At 37.4% G+C, this 22273-nt stretch overlaps 1 protein-coding gene across 1 annotated transcript in view; it reads left to right on the top strand.

Moving 5' to 3' along the window:
• The window catches only part of RNF217 (ring finger protein 217), a 131831-nt gene that overhangs the window by 90535 nt on the left and 19023 nt on the right, over positions 1-22273 (top strand). The window contains exon 3 of the mRNA XM_021693386.1: positions 8156-8320. Coding sequence (XP_021549061.1) covers positions 8156-8320 — 165 coding nt within the window. The remainder of the gene's footprint in view (positions 1-8155; positions 8321-22273) is intronic.

Genomic DNA, 22273 nt, shown 5'->3' with positions numbered 1-22273 from the left:
AGTTTTCACATGTTTCACTGGGGTTAGTAATAGTACCTGTTACTATTAGAGTAAGGATTAAACAGGGTCCCACATGTAAAGGGCTTAACACCATGTCTGACGCATCCTAAATGCTCAACACTTGCTAGAAATTATTATGTTTGCTCTCATTATTAGGCACAGGCCACAGAATGAGCAATCCTGGGTTATTGGGAAAGAGATAGAGGAGTCAAGAAGAAGACAGGTAGAATAAAAGACTGGGTGACTGACGGATGGTGGGAGCAAAGGAGGGATGATATTGACTCTGTCTTGAAGAAGAACAGGCTTGGGGAGTGCAAAACAAATTTGGTTTGAAATGTATTGATGATGTTAAGTTTGAAAACCCTTTGGGGCTTCAAAGAGATCTCTAAGAAGCGTGGATCTTATTAGGAGGGATCTGTTGGCAAGTATTAAGGCAGGGGAAGATGACTGAATTCACAGAAATGGATAAAACATATTCTGAGAGGTAGAGAAGGTTATAGATTTTCATGAAAAAGAGGAGAGAATTACAAATGATTAAATGTAGTCATTATATGCCTAGGAGTTGTACTGAGGTAGGGGCAGTTCTTGGTTTCCTTCCTATTTCCCAGTGTAGACCAAGAAATTGCCCCCTTTCATACTGATTTGGACTAAGTTGAAGGGTATGCATAAATCAACGCAGGGAATGTGTTAGAGGTCATTTTCTTTATGGTTTCCTTGAGGCAAAACTAATATAAACCCCACTCTTCTTCCCACAGATGATAAACAGAACCTTGAAAATTCACTGAATGGTGTTTTGATTCATTGTAAGGTGAAAGAAAAAAACCAGTAAAATGTCCTGGGGAAACTCCCTCTGTGTTCTTACCTTATACAGTTAGCAGTCCTTTTTCCCTCTCTTTTAATTATTAAACCCTCTGGGTAGAAATCACATTTTATAAAACTGCAAATACATTATTTCCTTGTGTGGTAAAAGAACTTTTCTAAGGTCTTTATAATCAAATCAATGGGTGTGTTGTTCTTAATTAATGTACTTTAAAACGTGCTTAAGTGGAAGGCTAGAATTCTGGTAATACTCAATTTACCCTCTTCCTGTGTCTATTACTCAACCCTCTCTGACCTGTCCTGTACTCTAGAAAGTTGACTCTTTGAAATTCTTTTCCAGACTCCCTTACATCTCGATTCCTGTTTGGGTTCAGCCAACTGTTGCCATTGGCAGGAGACAAGAGGGCGGAAGGAGAAAGCAGTAGATGCATTACCTCCTCACTCCCTTCCTAATTCAGTACAAAGCTCTGGCAGTAGCTATGTCCCTCTAGGACTACCTCCCACTAGGTGGTCCCTCCCCCATATTTCTAATTCTCACTGGGTTGCAGAAACCTCTTTCTTCCTTTGTCTCCTTGGGCCTAAGAGTGACAGTGGCTTCCCACTATTTCTGCTTCTGGGACCCTGTCAATCCTTTGTTCAGATCCCAGCTGCACATCTTCAGTTGTGCCTCCAGCAAACAATTTTCATTTATATTGATCAATCAATATGCTCAAGCTTTCTTTTAGTAAAGATAATTTGAGAATTTTTTAGCATGTGTGAAAATGTTCAACAGTTTCCTATGAAAGTGTGGCTAGCATGCTGCTTTGCTCTTTGGTTTTTCCCCTGACACCATCACTTTAAGTTGACAATATTTACAAACTGAGAATCAGATTGTGCATGAGCCCTGCAAGATCAGTTCATCCTATGGCACACACCGCTTTCTCTTGGCATTAGTGCATCATTGATGTTAGGGGCTGTAGAAAACAAGTGTTACTTCTTAAATGATTGTTGCTAGCATAGATTTGGGAAGGAGATAAAGATGAAGTTGTCTAGCCTGGTTTAAAGAAGCCAGCTTAAACAAAGGGTGTGTTATACATGCTAACTTTGAAAAAATGTGTAATACCCAGCTATGATGCAGATTTACCAAATTTTATTAGGATGCATTTTCTCTCTAGTTACTAATGAGGTGCTTTGCTAAAGTTGTTCTTTGTTTCCTTTATTGATGTATAAATTAGCCATAATATTTTATGGAGTCTTTACTTGAACTTCTAACAACAAAGACCAAATACTAGAATTCGTTTAGTATCTTAACCAACATCTGACGTTTAAAAAAAAACTACAATAATTGTAATAATCAAGGCTCATAGCTACCATAAATTGACCTACAATGGGATTGAAAACTGTTGGGGTTTTTTGCTTCACCACATCATCCCTTGGGTCTTCTGCACAAGAGACAAGCTCAAGAATCATTTCTCTCTGATGACATGCTGAAGAGTGGGTAAAAGTAAGCCAAGTCTGATGCTCATTAGGAAATGGTTTGGAAGATGTTAGGGCAATGGATTTATCATGTACCATGCTCTGCATTCCTACCTTGCCATATTTACCCTCTCAGATCTGTATGGGAACCTAATGCAACAGTCTACATGTGCATAACTCCTCTCTACAAAATACCTGCAGGTGGCCATTCGGACACTGATTAAACACTTCCATTTTTAAGAAACTTTCTACTCGGAGAATCATTCCCTTCCATTTTGAAAGAATTCATTGTTATCTTCAGGCTGAGCTCTATCCCTTGCATAGCCTTACTATGTTGTGTTCAGAAGAGATGTCTTGTTCAGAATGGGATGATGCCATACTGCTCTGGCTAGTGAGTTTGGACTACACAAATCAGGGCAGAATCTTCCAGTATCATTTATATTCATCTATGAAGAGATAGGTCCTCAAATAAGAAATAAATTCAGACAGATACTTCTCTGGGCCTTGCTTTCTAGGTTTAAAGGAAGAGTCTATAAATGCTTAAAGGTGTTTCTAGGCAGCAGAAGCAAAATAGATTGGTATGAAACAAAAGGAGCCTGGAAACCAATATGAGGGATGTCGGTAAGGCTATTTATATGAATAACCACTACAACTCCATATAGGTTATCTTGTTGTGTGTTAACTGTTTTGGGGGTTTTTTGTTTGTTTGTTTGTTGTCCTCATTTGATCCCCGACCTTTAGGAAAGTTTCCCTTTCATTTTCTGGTTTAGTTTCAGCTATGCTGTGAGAAATTAAGGCAAAGGTCACTGGACCACATTTGGACTATGTTCAGGGAACAGGGAATGTAAATATAAGACTAAGTGAACTCTCTTTATTGGACACTTCAGCAAGGCTCAGGACTGAAGCAGCTGAAATGACATCTCAGTTTGGGCCCCACGAGAACACTTGCTATCTCCCCAGTGCTCTAGGTGTTTTCAGGCCTCTGTGGAAGCTTAGGCTGGGCCCTCGGCATGGAAGTGTTACCCCATCACTGGCCCCAATGACATTCCACTCAGCCTTCAAGGCCACCTTCTCTTTGAACATTAGCCTTCCAGTCTTCCCTAAAGCACCTTTCCCATTTGTCCCATTTGCCCAAACTTCTATTTTACCAGTAATTACATGGTTTCATAGCTCTCTGGGTTTGTATCTGCCTGTCTTCAATAAGTTCCTTGAGGATAAGTATTTTCATTCTTTTTTATGTGCCTAAAATCAGTACACTCAGTACTTGCTACTTGAGGTGCTCAATAAATATTCGTTGAATGGGCAAATGAATTGATGAATATGTTTCATTATTGCATATCTGTCTTACCCTGTAGTTCTAATAAAGCAAATTCTTCTTGGAAGACTGAGTTAACTCATATTTGCAATGCTGCATTTCAACATAGATATTGTCTGATATTTTAAGTTTGATAAGTAATGATTTCTTGATTTGTTTAAAATAATTATGTTTATAGGCGTGTATAGAATTTAGGCAAAAAAAGACATTTCTGGGGTCCTCTTTGGTTTGGAACTCTGTTTTTATTTTGTGGGTTATTTTTTTATTCAGCATGAACTGTCAAGAGAAAATACCATTTGCTTAGGGCAAGTCGGTGGGTTTAACTTGTCATCTGAGTGTCATGGTAGCCCAGAGTTCTGGAAAAACTAAAAGAATTCAGAAGTTTAAAATGTAATACAAAGGGTTTTTTTAATCTTTCATGGATTCTGGGACAAGTTAATCAAGATTCTTAACTCTGATAACTTTATTCTTGAAACACTTGCAGCCCTGTCTCTTGTAGAAGACTTTGACCGTGATAATGATGCTCAGTAAAATGTCACGTAGTTAAAATACTTAGTAAACATCATCTGGTAATCTAAGAAGTAAGGATACCATCTCAGCAACTGGTCATAAATTAGATATGTTGGTTTTTCTTTGAATTCATTTAGTGTTAGCCAATATGTAGTACTTGCTGTGTGCAAAACAATTCATTTTACAAATAACTTTGAGGGCCTACCATAAGCCAGAAGTTCTGCGTTACTTATCTCAGGAAACACGGGATACCTGAGACAGCTTTTGTAACCTCAGTGAGCTTGTAGCCTGTTAAAGAGATTAGACATCTACATGTTGAATGTGAGCTCTCTAAGATACTGAATCTGTTTGGGAAGAGAGGGAAGACATCTCGAAGCAAGTAGCATTTGATCGGGATAAGATTTCAATGGACAGATTGTGTTAATTGGACTTCCTCCAATTACAAAAGGCAGAGATGTACTCTCTCGCAAGCTACCTCAGTTTCTGAGCTTTACAGCGAGTCGCCACAGGAAGAAGGAAGGGCAGGACAGCAGCCTCAGCCGCCACTGAGGCAGGCCCCCCGGAGAACTGGTCACTGGCTCTAGTAGCATGAGAGCCCCTCTGTTGTGTCACTAGATGTGAACGTCAGTTGTTCCCTTCTCTTGTGATCTGCACTATGGTCACTCAGCTTTTCTTGTCTTTGTCTCCACAACAAAGGTAAAGTGTATGTGTATCCCCATTTCACACCTCAGGAGAAGAAAATCTGTCTTGCCTCATCTCTGTTCAACAATGAGCACCCTAGTGCACAAAGCTCATGCCAGCCACCACGTAGGCTGCTTGCCAGCCAGAGGAGACATGCTTTTGCTCAGCGCCTCCTCCCTGGTGGAATCAGCTGTGGCCGGGGAGACGGGGTCACATGGTAAAGAGCAGACCTTCTCAAAGTTTAGCATGCATATGAATCACCAGGAGACCTTGTGAGAATGCAGAGTCTGATTCAGGAGGTGTGGGCTGTGACATGATTTTTTTGTTTCCAGCAAACTCCCAGGTGGTGCCGATGTTGGTGCTCCTCGGACCACACTTTGAGTAACAAGCACGGACACAGTGACCTCTGGGTGACTCTAATTACTCAGAAGGCGGGCAATCTGTGTGGGAGGTCTGTGGTTGTGAGATGGCGTTTCATGTGGAGGAATAAGTATTGAAAAAGGAGTGGAGGAAGGTGCAGCATTGATGCCCGTATGTGTTTTTATATAAGGCCAATTTTGAATATGGTTAAGGCCACAATGGAATAAGGCATCTTCAGACCAGAAAGTTAGAATTTAGACCATTCAGAACAACAGGGTTGTTGGGGTTGCCTATTAGTCCTTTTATTATCTTAGTCCAGAGCAAAGCAATAGTTATTTTAATGTTTTCAGTGGGAGACAGTAAGCAGTTGGGTCTGAATTTGAATTATTCATCTTCACGTGAGAGCTTGCAGCAAAACGTTTTTCACAGTTTGCCACGGAGTCCGGGTTGTTGGTGAAGATTGGCAGTAGGATCTGCTGTGGGACTTCGCTGTTTGTTGCACAAAGTTGGGAGCCAGAATCACTGTTACAGACACCTAAGTATCAGATTCCTTATCATTCTGGTATGTTAGGAGAATCACACATTTCTAACGTCTTCATTAGGGACCCATAGGGGTGATAGTTTAGCACTTGGTCACAAGGATCCTTAAACCATTGTGATGTCCGGTACCCACAGTTAATCCCAGTGTCAAAGTGCTCTTTCATTCACTCTTCTATCCACTGCAGAAATACAATCTGACTGACTGATTGAAAACCAAAGAGGTTTTTCTTCTTATTTGACAGTGCTAGAGGTCAGTGACTTAGAACTACTAATAATGTTGAATAGAAGAGACCTTGGTTAAATATTCAAGCCCTTCTGAGATAATGGCAGGTGCGTGAGGAAAAGCAAGTCTTTCTGACATCTTCCCCATTTCACTCATTACATCCGAAAATTGCATTCACAGAGGCCCTATGCGGCATTTACATTTATTACTCATTGTTTGAGGACATGGGGGAATGGTCATTTTATATTCTTTTATTATCTGGAGTTTACCCACTTCAACTCATTGTTCTTACTTTAAAATAACTTATTTTAACTTTAATGACCAGAGAAGGCAAAAATGTTGATTTTAAATGACCAACTAGTAACATGCCTCTTTTTTTTTTTTTACCCGAGTCTCCTAGTTTATGTAAATAAAATTTTGAAAAGGATTTTCAAAATTCACTGTATGTTGGTAGTCATATAGAATTCTGATTTACTGAGTAGCTTAACCACATGACCTTTGATTTCTACATTTTGGTTTTCTTTTTTTTTTTTTTTTAAAGATTTTATTTATTTATTTGAGACAGAGAGAATGAGAGAGAGAGAGAGCACATGAGAGGGGGGAGGGTCAGAGGGAGAGGCAGGCTCCCTGCCGAGCAGGGAGCCCGATGCGGGACTCGATCCAGGGACTCCAGGATCATGACCTGAGCCGAAAGCAGTCGCTTAACCAACTGAGCCACCCAGGCGCCCCTACATTTTGGTTTTCAATTGCCAAAGAAAGAATACTCTTTAGTATGAGGGACGGTTTGGCAAAGTGAAAAGAATGATGGCTTTGGAGCCAGACAAACTTATGTTTAAATTGCTTCTTAACACAAGCTTGCTGTGTCACTTTGGGCAAGTTATTTAACCTCTGTGAGTCTTAGTTTTCTTATCTGTAAACTTGTGATTGTACCTACTTTGTAGCATTATTTTGTGGGTAAAAATAAATACTGCATGTCATGCAGCAGTATAACAATTCCAGATGACAGAATTTCAATAAATAAATAGACATGATGTCTAAAATTTTATGACAAAATACTCTTTTGTTTTGATATAAATTAAAAGCAAAAGTACTTTTGTTACTTCATATTTACATAGGAAGAACATTACTTATTCTTGACATTAGTGAGAACTGCCCTGCTTTGAGTGGTAAACATAAGAGCTGTGATTATAATTGCTCCTTGGTTAACCTGTATATTGGAAACTTTGTTGTCAAAAAAGGGTTTTCTGAAAAAGTAAGTAGTGATATTGTCAACAGTTTACCAAAAGAAATTCTAACTAATCTTCAAAGTGTAGTCAGTAAATTCATTCATGCTGCGTGAAATAATATACAGGAGCACAGAGAAGAGTACTTACCAGTGTTGTTCATAGTGAGACATTTTATTCATTCGCTTTAATCAAACAGGGCCGAGAAAGTCAAATTATGCCCATATGTTCTTAGAGCGTGAAGACCAGAAATCCTGTATGAGAATGGGATACTTCACTGTCATTCAAAATAAAGAAAGTCAGATAAAATGTCTTCCATGTCAAGTGGAAGACAGATATTTTCAATGAATGTAAATACACACTCTCACGTAGTGAAAATATGAAGACGTCTTTTTGATGGTTTCCTAGGTACAGGCCACAGGCTCACCATATGAATATATGTATAATACGATCTTTTGTATTGATTTTATAATTAACTTCCCTTAGGTTAATAGCAAATGAAGCATATCCTTTATTTAAAATGGTACTTCCTAGCAAATGCTGGTATATAGTTTATTTGCCAGTGTGTTTTTCATTTGATGGAGCATCTATGAGGCTTTGATTTTATAAAAGTGAATGAAGCCATTGGTAAGAAGAGCAATTGAAATGCCTGGGAAATTGGTTCAAGGGAAAGCTGAATTTAAGGGCAGCAGTCTGAATATGTAGATTAGGGGCATTGTGAACCTTCAGGTTTTACTCTGTGCTTCAATCTAGAAGATTTTCATAAGGCCAAAATGATTTCCAGAATGGCCCAGGGTTTCATTCCAGTATAGTGTACAAACGGCCTTATCATCCATACCATCCATATCTTTCCTCCTTTAATAATATAAGAGTCACATCTTCTTGTAGCTTAATCTTGTGGAGGGAGCAGTATTTTAAATCTGGACAAATTACAGCCTTTTAGCTAATTTCCTCAAGCATCATCGTTCTTATCCTTTTAAATACTCTCAGTATGTCTACTAGTGCTTAATATTACTTTTCCTTATACAGATCCAGTGCCCCACTTGCCAATTCGTCTGGTGTTTTAAGTGCCACTCTCCTTGGCATGAAGGTGTTAACTGCAAGGAGTACAAAAAAGGGGACAAATTGTTGCGTCACTGGGCCAGCGAAATTGAGCATGGACAGAGAAATGCCCAGAAGTGTCCAAAGTGCAAGGTGAGATAACTAACCTTTACGAAAGAAAAGAAATGTGTGCAACTGGATATCATTGAACAGTAATATTTATAATCTTAAAATGAATGACGTGCATAACTTTCTTTTTTTAATTTATTTGAGAGAGAGAGAGAGCATGTGTGCAAGTTGGGGGAGGGACACAGGGAGAGGGAGAGAGAATCTCAAGCAGACTGCCTGCTGAACATGGAGCCTGGTCTGGGGCTTGATCTCATGACCCTGAGATCATGACCTGAGCCGAAATCAAGAGTCGGTCGCTTAACCGACTGAGCCACCCCGGCACCCCAACGTGCATGACTTTCTTAATGCAGATGTGGAGAAAAAGAATATTTGCTGCTTCATTTTAGAAGAGTAATTATATTACCTAACTAAATGGAAGATTTTATGTATAAGCAATGTATATTCTTCTTATTTGCATTATACTTCAAAATATAAGAAGGCTACATATAATTACTGATTTTAAACTTAAGAGTTTTTATTTTCCATTTAAAAATGGGAATGTGTGTACAGGGAAAATCCAGCATGGAAATGATATAAAAGTATTATTTCTAGTGCCACATGCACTATAATCACTTCTCAATTAGGCAGGCTCTGAATCCTTGCAATCCTTTGCTTTTCTTTCCCTCTTTCATTGCTTATCACTTTAGGATTACAATAAGCTGATCATTTGCTTTTTGTAAATCGTAGAAGCTAGTAGTTGAAGTCAGGACTTGGGGATTTTATGAATCCCATTTTTCATTTTTCTCTTGATTATCATGCAGGAAATCAAGAGTTAACAGGCATTTGAGCTGAAATTTAGATGTTGAAAGTCAACCATGCAAACAGCCAGGGAAGACTCACCTACAGAGAAATCAGCAAGTAAATCCAGCCAGAAAACTATGGATTTGATACTTACAGGATAGAGATCTGTTGAAATTTGGAGTTTTTGTTCTCAAAGCTCACTTTAGAAAGCTATATGTGTGTATATGCATATGTACACCCTACCATATATATTTTCCATTTTTTGCCAAATTAATCTTTAGAAATCATTCTGCAATTCCTTCCTGGAGACTTAGCACCAGATAAATAAAATTTCAGTTCTCAGAAAATGGTTAAAAATCAATCCTTGTAAGTCCAACTTGAAGTCGTAAAGTATATTCCGAAGCTTATTAATGAGCATAAATACAATGCACAGATTTACTGTATTAGGTTCGCATACAAGTTTATACATATAGTAAGTAAAAGTATTGCCTGAAATAGCATGTTGCATTCTTAGCATTTGAAAAAAATTGTGAAATAGTTTTGATGACCTGGTTCTCTTAAAAGCGATGTCTAAAGAACTTTGAGCTAAAGCTTTCTTTGTTTTCCCTGTGGAAGGCAAATTCATCCACAATTATCCTTTTGATTTCAGGGTTGTTCCAGATCACTGCATCAATTGCTCAGTACATTTATTTTTCATCCATTGAAGAACAATGAGAAAATGAGGCCTTTACCCCTTGCTCTTGCCTTTCCAGTTTATTCAAAGCTGCTACTCAGTTTCAACTAAATAAAGACCAGTAGGAATTTAGGAGTGCTGTTAAGTCATTCCATTTAGCACTTTATTTGAAAGTATACTTTATATTTCTCTGGAAAGCTGTGAAAACAATTACCAGTTAGCCTGGCTCCAAGACTGTATGCTGAATGAGCAATACATTGGGGAAATTCTGAATGAATGGAGGTAATACATAAAAACATACAGGGGTTACTGTAATCCTTCAATCCAACATTAAACGGATTCTGATATATAGAAAGAAAAAGCAGCCAACTGTAAGGAGTTTTCTGAATGCACTAACAACTTCCCACAGTTTTAACAAATACAGATAAACAGTTAAGAGAAAGCATACATGTTGGTTGCTTTTTGAAGTAATTGCTAAAATGTTGGGGCTTGAAAAGGAATTCACTTTTAAATAGCTGAAAAGAAAGGAGCCAAGGAACCATGGAATCCGTTTACATGACTGGTGTGTAACAGAGAATCTACCTTCTGGTGAGATTCAGGTCCCATACAATTTATGTCAATTTAAGTCATATTTTAGGGCTTGTTTTGGATACAAATGGTTCAGTTTTCCTTTTCTTTTATGCGTACGACTTTATATCTTTGCATTTTCTTAGCTGTGATTTTGTTGTTGTTTTTGTTGTTGCTGTTGTTGGACCTTAAAATTACTTTCTCCCATGAAACATTTCTATTCTTAACAGAAATCCATGAGGAGATATTCCTCAATGACTTAATGTTTGTCTTATACTCCAAGGCTTTGCTTTCATAAATAATCCTTTAAAATTTATAAATATAACATGCTGGAAAATAAATAAATATGAAGCAAGTTAAACTAAATGGCTATGCATGTATAGTAGAAATCAGTGTTGAACTAACAGAAGTGAAAATATGTACATTAAATGATTTCTTTTTGATTCTAAAAATAAAATAAAATTTATAAATAAAAAAATATATATATTCTACATAATGAATTGATGGTGTTCATCTTGAATATATCTTTTTTTCCCGATTTTGGATCTTTTAAAGCTTACATTTCTAAAGATAGAATCATTGGGTTAAAGGATATCAATGTTTTTGGTATTTGGTACCAATTTACTTTCTAAAAGATTGAAACAGTTTATAATACCACCAGAAAAACTTGAAGACATGTTTCTATGTAAGCATTTCTGATTACCATTTCAAGTATTTTTAAAATGCTATTTTAGTGGTTTAAAAATATTTTGTTCTTATATTTTGAATCTCCTTGTTTGCTTTTACATCAAATATAAATTCATGTACTTTTTAGTTTGTAATGCCCCTTTTGAGTTTTCTGTGCATATTCTTTGCCCATTTGTATGGATCAGGTCAGGGCATATTTTCTTGTATCAGATTATATGAACTCTTTGTTTGAAAGTATTAACTTCTTTTCTGGCATTTTTCTCTCCTATCTTCTGTTACTTTCTTTTTATATCAATGATAGTTTGGGTTTTTGTTTTTTTACTTTTATTTTTTTTTTACTGTGTGTATTTTAAAAATTTTTAGTTTGACCAAATATCATTCTTTTTGGGTGGATACAAAAACACATATCATATTTATACACATATTTTATATATTTACATACACTTTGTAAATATTTTGTTCCTAAGCTTAGAAAGTTATCTATCAACCAGAAGTTTGATAAAACAGCTCATTTTCTTCCCTTTCTTTTACTATTTGATTTCTAAATAATTTTAACTCTTTAATCTAACCATAACTTATTTTGATGTTTACTAATCATTGAATACCTATTCTAATTTTTTCCAAATTAAGACAATCTAACCTAATTGTTTATTAAATAATTCTCCTCCTACCCATTGATTTGTAATTTTTCTCTAACCATATGTTAAATTAATATATATAAAAGTCTGTCTAAGACAAATACTGTATGATTTCATTCCATATATAGAATTTAAGAAACAAAACAGATGAACATAGGGGAAAGAAAAAAAAGAGAGAGGGAGGCAAACTATAAAACAGACTAACTATAGAGAATAAACTGAGGGGTGATGGAGGAGAGGTAGGTGGAGGAGATGGGCTGTAGTAGTAAGGAGGGCCCTTGTGATCATTGGGTGTTGTGTGTAAGTGATGAATCACTAAATTCTACTCCTGAAACTAATATTACACTATATGTTAACTAACTAGAATTTAAATAAAAACTTGAAACATAAAAAAAAGTCTCTCTTCTAAACTCCCTAATCTTGCTGCTGCTAATTTTTCAAGAAAATTCTGTGATTATATTGGTGAGTGTTAAATGATTAGGCTTTTGTAAAAGATATCCATCCAAACACATTTTGATAACCTATAAATTCATTATTTTAGTTAGCATTCCAAATAAAAAACTTCGCTTATAAATGTCTCCCATAATGAGTTTTTACCATTTGCTCAAGTGGAAAGACCAGTTTAATATATGGTATAATATTATGAAGAGATTTGACTTATGCTGAGAAGTCAAAATTATTATTTATAATTGAATTTTGGCAGATGACCAGAATTAGTATTGAAATATTTTTCTTCCACAAGTGATTAAGATGCTTATTCATAGTGGGATTTTTTTTTATAGTAAGGTAAAAATATAGAGATGTTTCTGGAAGTTATTTATTTATAAGACATTTTTATAAAAAATTAATAGCAGCATAGTAAGATTAACTTTACCTAGCCATTTTTATTTAAATCTCATTGCTTCTTAATTCATACTATTCTCCACTTATGAGACACTACTTTTTACCTTTTTTAAAAAATATTTATTTATTTATTTTAGAGAGAGAGTGTGTGCGAGTATGCATATGCATGTGCGCCACGGCAGGAGGAGGGGCAGAGGGAGAGGGAAAGTCAAGCAGACTCCCCGCAGAGTGGGGAGTCCGACCAGGGCTGAATCTCACAGCCCTGAGACCATGACCTGAGCCAAAATCAGGAATCAAACACAACCTACTGAGCCACCCAGGCAGCCCAGTGCTATTTTTTATCTTAAATTTTTTTTTTTAAGATTTTATTTATTTGCAAGAGAGAGAACGAGAGACAGAGAGCATGAGAGGGAGGAGGGTCAGAGGGAGAAGCAGACTCCCTGCTGAGCAGGGAGCCCAACGTGGGACTCGATCCTGGGACTCCAGGATCATGACCTGAGCCGAAGGCAGTCGCTTAACCAACTGAGCCACCCAGGCGCCCTATTTTTTATCTTAAAAACATGTTTTCTGTCTTATATAAATTCTTACCCTACAGAAAATATATGTTAATTTTAAAATGTCTTTCTTGAACATAGTTACTACAAAACTAAGTCTGGTTTATGATAATTTTTAGTTTAAATTTAAAGCAAGCAGGGACATCAGTTTTGTTGAAGGTATTAAAATATTTGTTCAATTTCATGTAAAAATTCATTTTGAGACTATGTCTTACAGCACAGATTAGATATTAAATTCTGAGTTAATAAGAAAAAGAATTGCTAATCCAAAGAAAATGAAAAGTGAGGTGCACACCTAAAAATTAAGAAACGTAAGATAATACAAAACAAATGAGTAAACACATTTTGTAGGCAATTTCACATATATACTTTAGATTTAAATTGTAATGAAGTTTTTTGGAAACAATATTGAGTCAAATGGTGCTGTTTGTATCATGGTGAAAACAAAAATTTACCATCTTAACCATTTTTAAGTGCAAATGGTGTTTTATTATGTTTTCATTTAAAAGTTCAAAATAGGGGTGCAGTCGTTAAGCGTCTGCCTTTGGCTCAGGTCATGATCCCAGGGTCCTGAGATCAAGCCCTGCATCGGGCTCCATGCTTGGTGGGAAACCCGCTTCTCCCTCTCTCACTCCCCCTGCTTGTGTTCCTGCTCTCGCTATCTCTCTCTGTCAAATAAATAAATAAAATCTTTAAAAAATAAAAATTTAAAAAAGTTCAAAATATTTTAACTATTCTAAAGTGTATATCATTATGGTTCTATAGTGGTAGAGTAATATGGCACTAACTAAATTAAAAGCAAAAGACAAAGTAATCTATTTTATTGTTTTTTTTTTCCAAAAAGTGGCTATGACATATAATCTTATTGCTGAACACATACTTTTTTTTTTTTAAAGATTTTTATTTATTTATTTGACAAAGAGAGAGACAGTGAGAGAGGCAACACAAGCAGGGGGAGTGGGAGAGGGAGAAGCAGGCTTCCCGCTGAGCAGGGAGCTCGATGTAGGGCTCGATTCTGGGACTCCAGGATCATGACCTGAGCCAAAGGCAGACAATCAATGACTGAACCACCCAGGCGCCCCTGAACACATGCTTTTTAAAAAATCTGTTTATTTTAGGAAATTTTAAAATAAATATTTAATTTATTAAAAATTTGTTGTCAAGTGATAGCAAAACCCCAGCTGGATGTTTCTAAAGGCATGAATAATTGTAGATTTTAAAAGAAGAATTAGAAATCTCTAATATTGTCTAATATTTTAATAAGCTTCATTTTAGATAAAAACAGTTATGAAGCCTTCAAGAATGTGGATGAAAACTTTGCAAAAATGATTAATGATCTAGTCTTCTGGTTATTCCCAAAGGTTTAATATTAGTCAATTAGCATTGTCTTAACCAGAGTTTGATTGTTAGCCATATCGTGTTTTTCCTTTGTGAAGTGTTGACTTGTTAAAACTCCATTTTTCCAAAGGCCAGTTTTCTGCCTTCTGAGTATATTTTTTTAACAAATGTACTTTCTTTTTTAAAAAAATATTTTATTTATTTATTTGACAGAGAGAGACACAGCGAAAGAGGGAACACAAGCAGGGGGAATGGGAGAGGGAGAAGCAGGCTTCCCATGGAGAAAGGAGCTCAATGCGGGACTCAATCCCAGGACCCTGGGACCATGACCTGAGCTGAAGGCAGACACTTAGGAGACTGAGCCACCCAGGCGCCCCACAAATGTACTTTTAAAAGAGAGGTGGACACACCTTTAGACCCTTTTACCCAATAATGTGTGGCAGGCCAGTTTAAAGCAAGCAAGAAGTTAAACAACTGTATAAAGAAAGCAGTATATATAAAGGCAGTGTTATCTCTTCAAAAATATTTCTGAAACAAATATTATACTATGTTAACATTATTACATGTGGATGGTGAATCCATGTATGCCTGTTACATTATTAACTTTAATTTTTAAAGTGTTTCGAATAGTTTGTGATTAAAAATAAGTGAAATCTAACAAGGGAACTGAAGGATGATAACATCAAAGCTTTTTGAAGCCATTCAACCATCTCTATTTGCCTGCACAACCTCTAAGGATTTGGCTGTTACATATTTTTCCGTTCCTCGGGTAAAAGTTAAATGTTGCTCAGCATACTGGGCTTTCTAAACCAAAATTAGTGTTAATATTTCTCAAAATGGTCAGCTTTTTTTTAAGATTTATTTACTTATTCAAGAGGGAGAGAGAGAGTGTGGGGGGTAGGGGCCTAGGGAGAATGACAAAGGGAATCCCAAGCACACGGAGAGATGAGTCAAGAGTCGAGAGTCAGAAGCTTATTAACCCACTGAGCAACCCAGAAGCCCCGGTCACCTTTCTTTAATTTGGAAAATTGAAGAAGAATTCCTCAAACATCCCTCCCCCAAATTACCTTCTCACTTAATGTCAGATTAGAGAAATATTTAAATAAACATTTGTGTAATGTGGGAGCAAATCTAGTCACAAGTGACTAGATTACATGCAGCTGACCACCTTAATTTTCCTCTTGTGTAAATAATCTCACATCTCTGTTTAGGGTACTTTACAAGACATTGAAGAAAGATAATTAACTGGGAAATTATATATTTTCATAGGCTAATATATAATGTGATTGACGATTAATGGGTAAATAAGTCATTTATTGTATTCCAGGGTCAACATACTCCGTATTTCTAGGTAACAGGACAGTCACTTTTCTTTTCTTTTTTGAAGATTTTATTTATTTATTTGAGAGAGACAGAAAGAGAGAGAGAGAGCATGAGCTGGGAGGGCGGGGCGGGCAGAGAGAGAGGGAGAAGCAGGCTCCTAGCTGAGCCGGGAACCCAACCTGGGGCTGGATCCTAGGACCTTGAGATCATGACCTGAGCTGAAGGCAGACACTTAACCCACTAAGTCACCCAGGCGCCTCCGTCATTTTTCCTTTTTTAAAAAGAAATGCCAAACTATTAACAGGGTGTGCTGCATTCTATGTGCCATCTGTATTTTATTCATAAAAATGCCTTGGTATCAGCACAGTTACAATAATATTAATAATACTGATATTTACTACATGTCAGTCTCCATTGTAGTTTTTTTAAATTTTATTTTATTATATTATGTTAATCACCATACATTACATCATTAGTTTTTGATGTAGTGTTCATGATTCATTGTTTACGTATAATACCCAGTGCTCCATTCAATACGTGTGAATACCCATCACCAGGCTAACCCATCCCCCACCCCCCTCCTCTCTAGAACCCTCAGTTTGTTTTTCAGAGTCCATCGTCTCTCATGGTTCGTCTCCCCCTCCGATTTCCCCCCCTTCATTTTTCCCTTCCTACTATCTTTTTTTTTAACATAAAATGTATTATTTGTTTCAGAGGTACAGGTCTGTGATTCAACAGTCTTACACAATTCACAGCGCTCACCATAACACATACCCTCCCCAATGTCTATCACCCAGCCACTCCATCCCTCCCACCCCTCACAATTCCAGCAACCCTCAGTTTGTTTCCTGAGATTAAGAATTCCTCATATCGGGCGCCTGGGTGGCTCAGTTGGTTAAGCGACTGCCTTCGGCTCAGGTCATGATCCTGGAGTCCCTGGATCGAGTCCCGCATCGGGCTCTCTGCTCGGCAGGGAGCCTGCTTCTCCCTCTGACCCTCCGCCCTCTCATGTGCTCTCTCTCTCTCATTCTCTCTGTCTCAAATAAATAAATAAAATCTTAAAAAAAAAAAAAATTCCTCATATCAGTGAGATCATATGATACATGTCTTTCTCTGTTTGACTTATTTCGCTCAGCATAATACCCTCCAGTTCCATCCACATCATTGCAAATGGCAAGATTTCATTCCTTTTGATGGCTGCATAATATTCCATTGTCTCTATCTATCTATCTATCTATCTATCTATCTATCTATATATGTATATACACACATCTTCTTTATCCATTCATCTTCTTCTTTATCCATTCATCTGTCGATGGACATCTTGGCTCTTTCCATAGTTTGGCTATTGTGGACATTGCTGCTATAAACATCAGGGTGCATGTACCCCTTCGGATCACTACATTTGTATCTTTGGGGTAAATACCCAGTAGTGGCAATTGCTGGGTTGTAGCATAGCTCTATTTTCAACTCTTTGAGGAATCTCCATACTGTTTTCCAGAGTGGCTGTGCCAGCTTGCATTCCCACCAACAGTGTAGGAGGGTTCCCCTTTCTCCGCATCCCCGCCAACATCTGTCATTTCCTGACTTGTTAATTTTAGCCATTCTGACTGGTGTGAGGTGGTATCTCATTGAGGTTTTGATTTGGATTTCCCTGATGCCGAGGGATGTTGAGCACTTTTTCATGTGTCTGTTGGCCATTTGGATGTCTTCTTTGGAAAAATGTCTGTTCATGTCTTCTGCCCATTTCTTGATTAGATTATTTGTTCTTTGGGTGTTGAGTTTGATAAGTTCTTTATAGATTTTGGATACTAGCCCTTTATCTAATATGTCATTTTCAAATATCTTCTCCCATTCTGTCGGTTGTCTTTTGGTTTTATTGACTGTTTCCTTTGCTGTGCAAAAGCTTTAAGATACCTAGGAATAAATCTAACCAAAGAGGGAAAGAATCTGTACTCAGAAAACTATAAAATACTCATGAAAGAAATTGAGGAAGACACAAAGAAATGGAAAAACGTTCCATGCTCATGGATTGGAAGAACAAATATTGTGAAGATGTCAGTGCTACCTAGAGCAATCTACACATTTAATGCAATCTCTATCAAAATATCATCAACTTTTTTCAAAGAAATGGAACAAATAATCCTAAAATTTGTATGGAACCAGAACAGACCCCGAATAGCCAGAGGAATGTTGAAAAAGAAAAGCAAAGCTGGTGGCACCACAATTCCGGACTTCAAGCTCTATTACAAAGCTGTAATCATCAAGACAGTATGGTACTGGCACAAAAACAGACACAGATCAATGGAACAGATTAGAGAGCCCAGAAATGGACCCTCAACTCTATGGCCAACTAATTTTCGACAAAGCAGGAAAGAATGTCCAATGGAAAAAAGACAGTCTCTTCAACAAATGGTGTTGGGAAAATTGGACAGCCACATGCAGAAGAATGAAACTGAACCATTTCCTTACACCACACACAAAGACAGACTCAAAATGGATGAAAGACCTAAATGTGAAACAGGAGTCCATCAAAATCCTAGAGGATAACAGAGACAGCAAACTCTTCGACGTCAGCCACATCAACTTCTTCCTAGAAACATTGCCAAAGGCAAGGGAAGCAAGGGCAAAAATGAACTATTGGATCTCCGTTGTAGTTTTATACATACATTGTCTCATCAAATCCTCAGATATGATACTAAGATGATTTCAGTGTGTCATCCAGATCTCAATTATTAAATGCCTTTGGATAAAACTTTAAGGTATTACACAATAATAATAAAATGATAGGCTCAGTAGTATGTAAGTTACATTTGTTGTCTCATTTAAATCTCCAAAGGAAGTAGTGAGGAAGGGGTAATTACCATCATTTCAAGATGTAAAAACTGTTTCACCAAGGTTAAGTAACTGAACCAAAAAGCAGGCAGGGGAAAGTGAATTATGTTCATTCATAATTGTGAATTTGGAATTAAGGGAATTTACTTGTCATTATATTTCCCTTCAAATATTTTATTCTCTTAAATCCTCTAATAGGACACTGTAGGCACGAATGTATTGATTCAGAGATAATTATTAATTTGCTCCTGTTCACATAAAATTAGCTCAAAAGCTATGTCTGCAGGCTCTAATATCTGAACTGTAGCTATGTGGTCCTGTGGTTGCCGAAGAAAGAATTTGGAGTATTAATGTTGGCTCTCATAGATAATCCTGCAGTTCTCTAGCATTTCAAACACCCCTACAAATACACGTGCAGTGGCTTTCAAATTGTGCTCCATTCAAAAATTAAAATATCTTCTTATGGCTCCCATCTCATGCAGAACAAAAGCTTATAATACTCTGCAACTTGTTACAGTCTGGACACACTTCTACCCCATTATTCCTCTGACCTCGTCTTCTACTTCATTCCTGCTCCTCTCGCCACATTGCCTTCCTCGCTCTCCTTCAGAAGCATCAAGCATGCTCCCCTCTGAGGGTCTCCATACTTGTTCTTCCCTTTGTCTGGAATATTCTTTCCCCAGCTGTCTGCATGGCCTTTCTCTCCCTTCATGTCTTCCAGCAAAATTCAGCTTCTCAGTAACTACCTTCCCCATCTCAATAGGTAATATGCCCCATAAATGCTTTATTTTTTTCTCCATAGCACCATATTACTTGTCACTGTGTAAAATAGTGGATATAGATCCTTTAACTCTTTGGTTAGACTTATTCCTAGTATATTATGGTTTTTAGTGCACTTGTAAATGGGATAGACGCCTTGATTTCTTTTTCTTCTGCCTCATTGTTAGTGTATAGAAATGCAACTGACTTCTGTGCATTGATTTTATATCCTGCGACTTTGCTGAATTCCTGTATCAGTTCTAGCAAATTTTTGGTGGAGTCTTTTGGGTTTTCTACACAGAATATCGTGTTGTCTGTGAAGAGTGAAATTTTGACTTCTTTTTTGAGGATTTGGATGCCTTTTATTTCTTTTTGTTTTCTGGAATTTAAGAAATAAAACAGATGAAATAAGAAAAGATGAAAACAGAGAGGGAGGCAAACCATAAGAGACTTGTAACTATAGGAAACGAACTGAGGGTTGTTGGAGGGGAGGTGGGTGGGGGTATGGGATAATTGGGTGATGGGCATTAAGGAGGGCACTTGTTGTGATGAGCACTGATGAATCACTAAATCCTACCTCTGAAACTAACAACACACTATGTGTTAATTAAATTGAATTTAAATAAAAAAATTTTTAAATAAAATAAAATAGTAGATATATTTTGCAGCCGAAATTGAAAATTGTTGAATGAATAAATGCCATTTTTCTTTCCTCCTCATAAGGACTTTTAGTGAGAGTTCATTACGTGCTCTGCAAAACATGGTCCTTTTTCTCTGAAACTCACAGAAGGGGAGACACAGACATCACAATGACTATGATCAAACACTGTTGCACTCCAGTAGGGCTTGGCATAGAGTATTATTAGAAGGTTCATGGTTAAAGGGATATCTCATTCATCTTGAAGAATCCAGGGAGAGTTGTTGAGGATTATTGGATGGATTTGGGCATGATAAAAGGTATCTAGGAGTGAGATTATTACAACTAAAAGTACAAGGGCACAGAGCCAGGAAATGTGTACTCTGTGCAGGAGCCACAAGCACTTTGTGGTTCCCTGAGAGTAAAGTTCACAGAAGGAAGTGGTGAAAGGTGGGGCTGTTGAAGCAAACAGAAGTCTGGGTTTTGCATGCAAAGTTAAGAAACTTGGATTTAGCCTCCAGTCTGAAAAGTTGTAGGCAGGGGGCTGGTGTCCGATTTATATTTTAGGTTGGTTGCTATTGATTCTATGACATTAGTTGTAGACACCTAGAAGGAAGTGATGACAGTATGGGCTAAGCTAGTGGTCAAGAGGCTGGAGAAGAAGAGAAGGATTAGATAAATATGTTGTGGCTAAACCTGTCTGACCTTGATGATTATATGTGGATGTGTGATGTAAGAAGAGAATAACCACCAAATATTTAGTTTAGGTGTCTAAATGGATAATGATGCCATAAACAGATAAAATAATGAAGCTCAACCTGGTTTTATTTTGTTGTTGTTGGGATAGGGGGCGGTGAAATGATGATGAGTTTGGTTTTGCTTATTTGACTTTGAAATGGCTGTAAGGAGTATGGGTACATATGACCCACAAACAGTTGTTACATGAGTCTATAGCTCAGGAGCCAGGTCCACACTGTAAGTGAAGAAATGAGATCCAGTGGAGGGAAGTTGGAACCATTTGAATATGGAAGAGATCCCCCAAAGAGTATGTGCAAAGTGGTGAGTCATGGGTAGAATTAGGGGATAAGTGAAGAAATGGGAACCTGAGAGAGACAAGAGAACCTGGAAAAAAGGTGCCATTGAATGAAGAGTATATCAGAGGTCAGAAGGAAGTAGTGGTCGACCAGTTAAATGCCACTGAGAGATACCATAAGAACTTAAAAGATGTTTATTGGGGCACCTGGATGGCTCAGTCACTTGGGCAGCAGACTCTTGGTTTCGGCTCAGATCGTGATCTCAGGGTCCTGGGATCAAGCCCCACAGAGTTGGACTCCACACTCAGCAGGGAGTCTGCTTGAGGATTCTCTCTCTTCCTCTGCCCCTACCCCCCCACACACACACATACATTTCTCTCTCTCTCTCAAATAAATATATAAATCTTTAAAAAAAAAAAGACATGTTTATTGGATTTGGCAATTAGAGGGTCATGGATAATATTCATTTGTTCTTTTAGTAAATATTTACTGAGAACATGCTATGTGACAGGACTTACGTGAGTTCCTTTAATAAAAGAACAGTCAAGATGTATGTGATCTAGGGCCCTTTTCAAGCTTATCACCTGGGAGATTAGAGCATTTGAGCAGAGTGATACGATAATTAAGAGTTTTAAAATGTAGAATGAGAAATGCTATGACATGGCGGGTATAGGCTGCTTCTCATTTCATGGATATGGTGCCATGAAGATGCTGTGCTAGGAATGTACTCCCTACCTCTGAGGCCACTTAATTGGTGCACTTCTACTTGTCCTTCATTTCTCAGATCAGTGTCGGTTTCTTGGAGAAGCCTCTTCTAACCATCAGACCAGACCAAGCTCCTCTTATTCAGTATTCTCTTCATACCTTGTCCTTTTCCTTCACAGCATTTGCCTTAGCTTATGAGTGCTTATTTATCTGTACTATTGATTAATGTCTGTCTACACCTCAGACAACAAACTCCTTAAGCACAGGAGCCATGTCAGATTCTATCAATGAACAAATAAATACTTACTGAGTAAATGAATGAATGAATGAATGAATGAATCTTTTCTGGAGAAAGACAACTGATCTGGATGTTTCAGTAACATGGGGTTACAGTCAACTGAAGAAGGATTAGAGATAAATAAGAAAAGCAGTGAGTATATTCTTTTAAGAACCTTGGACTTCTTCTTTGCTGATTGGGATGCCTTTTATTTCTTTTTGTTGTCTGATTGCTATGGCTAGGACTTCTAATACTATGTTGAATAGCAGTGGTGATAGTGGACATCCCTGCCATGTTCCTGACCTTAGGGGGAAAGCTCTCAGTTTT

The sequence above is a fragment of the Neomonachus schauinslandi genome, chromosome 8 (genome assembly GCF_002201575.2).
Source record: "Neomonachus schauinslandi chromosome 8, ASM220157v2, whole genome shotgun sequence".
NCBI lineage: Eukaryota > Metazoa > Chordata > Mammalia > Carnivora > Phocidae > Neomonachus > Neomonachus schauinslandi.
Note: the sequence above shows the minus strand (reverse complement) of the source record. Positions and strands in the feature narration are given on the sequence as shown.